Source organism: Coffea arabica, chromosome 4e (genome assembly GCF_036785885.1).
Source record: "Coffea arabica cultivar ET-39 chromosome 4e, Coffea Arabica ET-39 HiFi, whole genome shotgun sequence".
Taxonomy (NCBI): domain Eukaryota; kingdom Viridiplantae; phylum Streptophyta; class Magnoliopsida; order Gentianales; family Rubiaceae; genus Coffea; species Coffea arabica.
Window position 1 is genome coordinate 39540328 of NC_092317.1, and position 7133 is coordinate 39547460.

The 7133-nt window shown below is 42.2% G+C and overlaps 1 protein-coding gene across 1 annotated transcript; it reads right to left on the reverse strand.

Annotated features, from left to right (window-relative positions):
- Positions 1-3122: 3122 nt before the first annotated feature.
- Positions 3123-6209, reverse strand: LOC140005614 (uncharacterized). Its single transcript, XM_072046625.1, has 3 exons — positions 5847-6209; positions 5574-5765; positions 3123-5507 (listed from the first exon to the last, which is right to left on the reverse strand). The coding sequence occupies exons 1-3, from the start codon at positions 6207-6209 to the stop codon at positions 3123-3125; spliced, it is 2940 nt and encodes a 979-aa protein (XP_071902726.1).
- Positions 6210-7133: the final 924 nt, after the last annotated feature.

Consider the following 7133-nt stretch of genomic DNA (forward strand, 5'->3'; position numbering starts at 1 on the left):
TAGTGGGTGTTTAATAGGATTAATGTACCTTTACCCTTGTAGTACCTATATATAGAGGTACATTGACACCCTTTGTGGGACTTTTGTATTGGTTGGAATATAAGAATATCATTCTCCCTTTCTCTACTTCTTTCTCTAATATCTCTATTCATACTATAATAGTTTATTAGTTTTACAACACGTTATCAGCACGAAACCTCTACTTTTGAGCAAAAGATGAAAACAGAGGCTCTACCTTGAACAAAGGTGAAGCACAAGATTTTGTCGAAATTCTGCCCATATTTCTTCAAGAAAATTCTGAGGTAAATTTCTAATTCAAAACTTATTTCAATTTTTTATGGCTAATCTTACAAAACAAGAGTTCGTACCTCTTGATATTTCTGAAAAAAATTATTTATCATGGGTATTATATGTTGAAATTCATCTTGAAGCAATGGGTCTTGGTAATACTATTGTGGAAAAAAAATGAATTCTCAAACCAAGACCGTGCCAAAGCTATAATTTTTCTTCGTCATCATTTAGATGAAGGATTAAAAATAGAGTATCTTACTGTTAAAGACCCTCTTGTTCTTTGGCGAGATTTGAAAGAAAGATTTGACCACCTGAAGTTGGTCGTTCTTCCAAAAGCCCGATATGATTGGCTTCACTTACGGCTGCAAGATTTTAAATCTGTCAACGAATATAATTCAGCCATGTTCAGAATCACTTCTCAATTATCATTATGTGGCAAAAAAGTCACTGATGAAGATATGTTAAAGAAAACATTTTCTACTTTTCATGTCTCTAACATGCTCCTGCAGCAGTAATATCGAGAGAAGGGATTTAAAAAATATTCTGAACTTATTGCATGTCTTCTCTTGGCTGAACAAAACAATGAATTATTGCTGAACAATCATGAGTCCCGATCAACTGGTGCAAGTCCATCCCTGAAGCGAATGCGACTCAGTTTCAAAATTCTGGTCGAGGTCGTGGACGTGGCCGTAGAGGAGGCCGTGGATGTGGCCTCAGCCGTGGATGTGATCCTAGTAAATTTGTGCCCCGTGAAAATTTTAACCGTGGCAAACAACAAAATATTTCCCAAAAAGAGGGAAAATAACTACGATCAGAAAAATGGAGAAAAGAAAGTGTAATGGTACCAGACTGAGCTATGCGGAAATCTCGGATCCAATAACAGAAATGAACAATTCAACTGGATAATAATCAATCAATTGAAAAGCTAAAGTGCGGAATTAACTCAGATAGCTGTAATTGATGTAAGAATTAAGAGATACAGAAAGGGCGGGAAAAGTTAAGAGGATGAACAAGATTGAAGGAATTGGGGAAAAAGAAACAGAAAGGGCTCAGCCCAATCTCTGTTGATATTACACGAAAATTGCCTGTCTATTACATTCACTCTATCTTATTTATAGATAATCAGCTGATAACCAACTTCGTAGCTTCCAATTGACGTGACCAAGTGGCTGAGAAACTGTTGCAGCTGATTTGAAAGTTTGTTATTCTTCATGTGCGTCTGTTGCAGAATCATCTTCCAGCTAAAGGCGTGGTCTTGAAACAACGCTTTCCTTTGCTTCTTCTACCCATTTCGCGCCTTCCCTTACTCTGTCTTCACGCCTTCCGTTTGACTTCATGACAATAGCTTCCCCTGCAATTAAATCTTGGCCTCAAGATTGGAATTCTGGAAATTTGCGTTCTATCACTTCTGCATCTTCCCACGTTGCTTCTGCAGGAGAGGTTCCCCACCACTGAACCAACCATTGGACTGCTGCTGCATTCTTTTTCTTAACAATCCTTCGATCTAGCACAGCTGTTGGCTCTATCCTGAAGTGACCCTTCTCATTTGTGTCTGGCAATTGTAGTACTGTAACCACCTTCTGTCCTATCTTCCTCTTTAGCAGTGAAACATGAAAAACTGGGTGTATTTTTGATGAAGCTGGGAGCTGAAGTTTGTAGGCTACCTTTCCTATTTTTTGAATTACTTGATAAGGTCCAAAGTACCTTGCTGATAATTTGGTGTTGCTTCTCATCTCCACAGAGTTTTGCCTGTAAGGTTGCAGCCTAAGGTACACCCAATCTCCAACCTCAAATTCCCTTTCAATCCTCCTTCTATCAGCATAGACCTTCATCCTGTTTTTGGCCTCCTCCAGGTTCTTCTTAAGTAATCCTTCGATCCTCTCCCTTTCTTGTAAGTGATCTGCCACTGTAGCTACCTTAGAGTGTGAATATACACCCAAAGCTAGTTGAGGTGGTTTCATTCCATATAATGCTTCAAAGGGGCTCATCTGTATGACAGTGTGATAAGTGGTGTTATACCACCATTCTGCCATTGATAGCCAGGCATTCCACCTCTTGGGCTCCTGATGTGTCATGCATCGTAGATACATTTCCAGTACCTGATTCACTCTCTCAGATTGACCATCTGTTTGAGGGTGATAGGCAGTACTTAAGCATAGTTCAGTCCCCATTAGTGAGAATAATTCTGTCGAGAATTGACTGGTAAATACCTTATCTCTGTCTGACAACATGCTTAGTGGCATTCCATGTAGCCTACAAACTTGATCCAGGAAGACTCTGGCCACTGTTGGGGCATCAAAAGGATGAGTCAGACTGGTGAAGTGAGCATACTTAGTGAACTTATCCACTGAGACCATTATTGTGTCTTTCCTTTCTGAGGTAGGCAATCCCTCAATAAAATCCATGGTGACATGACTCCAGGAGTACTGTGGTGTGGGAAGTGGCTGCAGGAGACCAGGATAGGCAACATGTTCGTCCTTGCATCTCCTACAGGTGTCACACTGCAGTACTGTATCCTTGACTTCCTTATACATCCCTGGCCAGTGGAAGAACTGCTTGGCCCTCAGATAGCTAGCTTGTATACCAGAGTGGCCTCCTAGCTGTGAATCATGGATGGCAGTGATGATTTTCCTCCTGATTTGACCTCCTTTTCCTACTACCACCCTACCCTTGTATTTGATTATCCCATTTTGATAGGAGTAGTTCTGTAGAGACCCTGGTGAGAGAATCAGACTCTTGATCATCTCCTGAACTTCTACATCTCCTTGATAGCTTTCCTCCACCTCCTTGACCCACTCAGGAATGACACATGTCATTTCTGCAATCTCTCCTCATTCCTTGCTGCTTCTCCTAGATAGTGCATCTGCAACAACATTCTCTCTGCCCTTTTTGTATTGAATTTCATAGCTTAATCCCAATAGCTTAGTAAGCCACTTCTGTTGGAGTGGAGTAGTGACCCTTTGTTCAAGCAAATACTTGAGGCTCTGGTGATCTGTCCTGATGGTGAAGTGATGTCCTTCCAAGTAATGTCTCCACTTGGTAACTGCAGTAACCAGTGCCAAAAGCTCATTCTCATAAATGGACAGTCCCAAGTTCTTTGCTCCTAAGCTCTGACTTAAATAAGCAATAGGCCTCCTGTCTTGCATAAGCACTGCTCCAATCCCTCCATAGCATGCATCTGTTTCTATGATGAATGTCTTGTTGAAATCTGGCAAGGCTAGCACAGGTGTGCTGCACATTGCCATCTTAAGCCTCTGGAATGCTTCCTCAGCCTCCTCATTCCAATGGAATCCCCCCTTTTTCAGCAATGTTGTCAGAGGTTTGGCAATGGAACCATAACCCCTTACAAATTTCCTGTAGTAGCCTGTCAATCCTAGAAACCCCTTTAGTTGCTTCACATTTCCAGGCCGTGGCCAGTTCATCATCCCTTCAATTTTCTTAGGATCTGCCTGCACTCCTTCAGCAGTGATTATATGGCCCAGGTACTCAATTTGAGTCTGTGCAAAGTAGCATTTGCTCTGTTTTGCAAACAGTTGGTGCTGTCTTAATAGGTCCAAAACTACTGCTACATGTTGGAGATGAGTTTCCAGTGTGGGGCTGTACACCAAGATGTCATCAAAGAACACTATCACAAATTTCCTCAATTGCTCCTTGAAAACTTGGTTCATTAAACTCTGAAAAGTAGCAGGGGCATTAGTTAGTCCAAATGGCATCACCTTGAATTCGTATAGTCCCTGATGAGTCCTGAATGCAGTCTTGTGTCTGTCCTCCAGTTTGACCCTGATCTGATGGTAACCTGCCCTTAGATCAATTTTAGTGAAGTACCTGGATCCATGTAATTCGTCAATCAGCTCATCAATCAGAGGCATTGGAAACTTATCCTTCACTGTGAGCTCATTGAGTTGCCTGTAGTCCACACAAAACCTCCAGCTTCCATCCTTCTTTTTGACTAACAGGACTGGAGAGGCAAAGGAACTATTGCTAGGCTGTATAATTCCCATTTGTAGCATTTCCCTGACCAGTCTCTCTATTTCTGACTTCTGCACATAAGGGCATCTGTAGGGCCTGATTTGGAATGATCTGGCACCTTCTTTGAGTGGTATCCCATGGTCATGACTCCTAGGAGGAGGTAGGCCCTGTGGTTCAGCAAATATATCCTGGTACTGGTTTAGCATCCGTTTCACTCCTGTTGGCACCTCTTCCTGTCCTTCCTGTCCTTCCTCCATTATGGTGAGAAGTGCAGTTACTCCATATTCTTGCTTCCTCCTCCACTTCACCAACTTGCTTCCTTTAATGGCTGTCAGCTTTAGCTTATTAGATTCACCCTTCTGCTCCACTTCCTCCTTCCCTTTTGAGAACCTCATGCTCATCTGGTTGAAGTCAAATTCGATGGGGCTGTATCTGACCAGCCAATCTACCCCCAGCACCATATCACAGCTCCCCAATTGCAAAGTGTTGAAGTGGTGCTGGAACTCATGTCCCTGTATCTTCCAATTCAGTGGTCTGCTGAGTTGTCTAGACTCCAACCTTTCCCCATTAGCCACTCTAACTACCAGGGGAGTTCCTGTCACCTGCAGTTGTAGGTGAGAAGCCACCCTTTCATCCAAAAAACAATGGGTGCTGCCACTGTCAACCAGAATTAGGAGTTCCCTTCCTGCAAGTACCCCCTTTAGCTTAAAGGTGCTGTGTCCATTTCCTCCAGACAATGTGTGGATTGAAACCTCTATCCTTTCATTACTGATTCCTCTCTCAATACAGTCACAAAACTCTTCTCCTTCATCCATTCCCCCTTCAGCTACTTCAATTAGCTCAGTTGGTTCATCCTCCAAGATATACTGGATCTGAGCTTGCTTGCAGATGTGGCCTAAAGTGTAAGGTTCTGCACACTTGTAGCATAACCCCTTCTCCCTCCTGTAGTTGAATTCTGTGGGAGAAATTTTCCTGAATTTGTCTGCTGTGTTTCCCCCTGCCTTGTGCCCCCTGTGGTCATTGTCCCTGAGTACCCTAGAACCTTCATGGTGCCATTTGTTCCTCAGTTGTGGGGCAGGGTTTGGCCTGCTGTTTCCCAGGGAGTTGGAATTGTATGGGGCTCCGTGGGGTAGTGCCCTCTGTGCCTTCCTTATAACTTCTAAATTCTTCTCCTGCAGCTTAGCAGCTTCTATAGTATCTACTAAAGTGTGAGGTCTAGCCATTCTCACCATGTTTACAATCTCACCCTTCAAGCCACTCAAAAAATAGGATTTATAATAAGAGTCAGGTTGGTTGGGTAGTAGAGGCATTACCAGGGATTTGAGTAGTTCAAATTTTTCCAGGTAGTTAGTCACACTCCCTGTCTGAGTCAGCTTATTGAATTCTTCTATGGTCTCTTCTGGTGTTCCTCCTCCAAACCTCTCGCAAATGGCCCTGGACAGCTCCTCCCAAAGAACTTCAGCTCTTCCATGGTACATTCCATGGAACCAGATGTCTGCCTTCCCCTTGAGATGCAGTTGAGCCAGATTAGATTTTAGCTCCTCTTCCACTCCCTAGATCTGGAAGTATTTGTTGGCTCTCCTGACCCATTCCCTAGGATTCTCTCCATCAAACACAGGGAAGTCAAGCTTTGGCAACCTGTTTCCTCCTCTTCCTTCTGCTTTCTCAGGTTTTTTGCTGACCAGATCCAATCTCTGATATCCTCCTGAGCTGCTTCCTTCTTCACCTTTTTCTTTGTCCGACAGCTTGGCCATCATCTGCGCCATCATATTCATCATGCTCTCATATTTCTGATCCAAGTTTTTTATAGTTTTTTCAGTACTCTCTTGCCTGTGTTCCATGGCTCTCATGGCTTGCTCCATTCCATCATTCTTATTGGCAAACGTCCTCATGACACTCCCTAGCTCAGTCAGGTCCTTCCTCATCATCTCCTCCTGTGTCTTAGTCATCCCTAATGGCTCGTAGCTAGCTCTGATACCACTGTAATGGTATCAGACTGAGCTATGTGGAAATCTCGGATCCAATAACAGAAATGAACAATTCAACTGGATAATAATCAATCAATTGAAAAGCTAAAGTGCGGAATTAACTCAGATAGCTGTAATTGATGTAAGAATTAAGAGATACAGAAAGGGCGGGAAAAGTTAAGAGGATGAACAAGATTGAAGGAATTGGGGAAAAAGAAACAGAAAGGGCTCAGCCCAATCTCTGTGGATATTACACGAAAATTGCCTGTCTATTACATTCACTCTATCTTATTTATAGATAATCAGCTGATAACCAACTTCGTAGCTTCCAATTGACGTGACCAAGTGGCTGAGAGACCGTTGCAGCTGATTTGAAAGTTTGTTATTCTTCATGTGCGTCTGTTGCAGAATCATCTTCCAGCTAAAGGCGTGGTCTTGAAACCACGCTTTCCTTTGCTTCTTCTACCCATTTCGCGCCTTCCCTTACTCTGTCTTCACGCCTTCCGTTTGACTTCATGACAGAAAGTTTATGAAGAAAAATGCTACCAGTGTAGTATGGAAGGTCATTGGTCCCATACCTGTCGTACGGCTGAGCATCTTGTTGACCTCTATCAAGCATCATTAAAAAAGAAAGACAAAGGTGTTGAGACAAATTTCATTGATCAAAAGAATGATTATAATGATGGTGATGATGCTGATATGACATACCTCGATATTGCTGATTTTTTTGAACATCCTGAAGATGTCAACAAATACCCCATGATTATTTAGATATTTTTATGATGTTTTATATCTTTCATATAATTTCCTTTCCATTGAATATTTATTTTCGCATCTTTATTAATATTTATTTTTGTTTGAAATTTTCTTCCTGAAGAAGAAATGGATGTCAAATATTTGGGATTA

Bases quoted from the DNA above. Each gene is read 5' to 3' on its own strand.
- LOC140005614 (XM_072046625.1), bottom strand. From the start codon at position 6,209: ATGACTAAGACACAGGAGGAGATGATGAGGAAGGACCTGACTGAGCTA. The intron at 5,766-5,846 runs GTCAGGAGAGCC...CTGCATCTCAAG, and splicing joins GAGAGAATCCTAGGGAATGG to GGGAAGGCAGACATCTGGTT. The intron at 5,508-5,573 runs GTAATGCCTCTA...AGTGGCTTGAAG, and splicing joins TTGAACTACTCAAATCCCTG to GGTGAGATTGTAAACATGGT.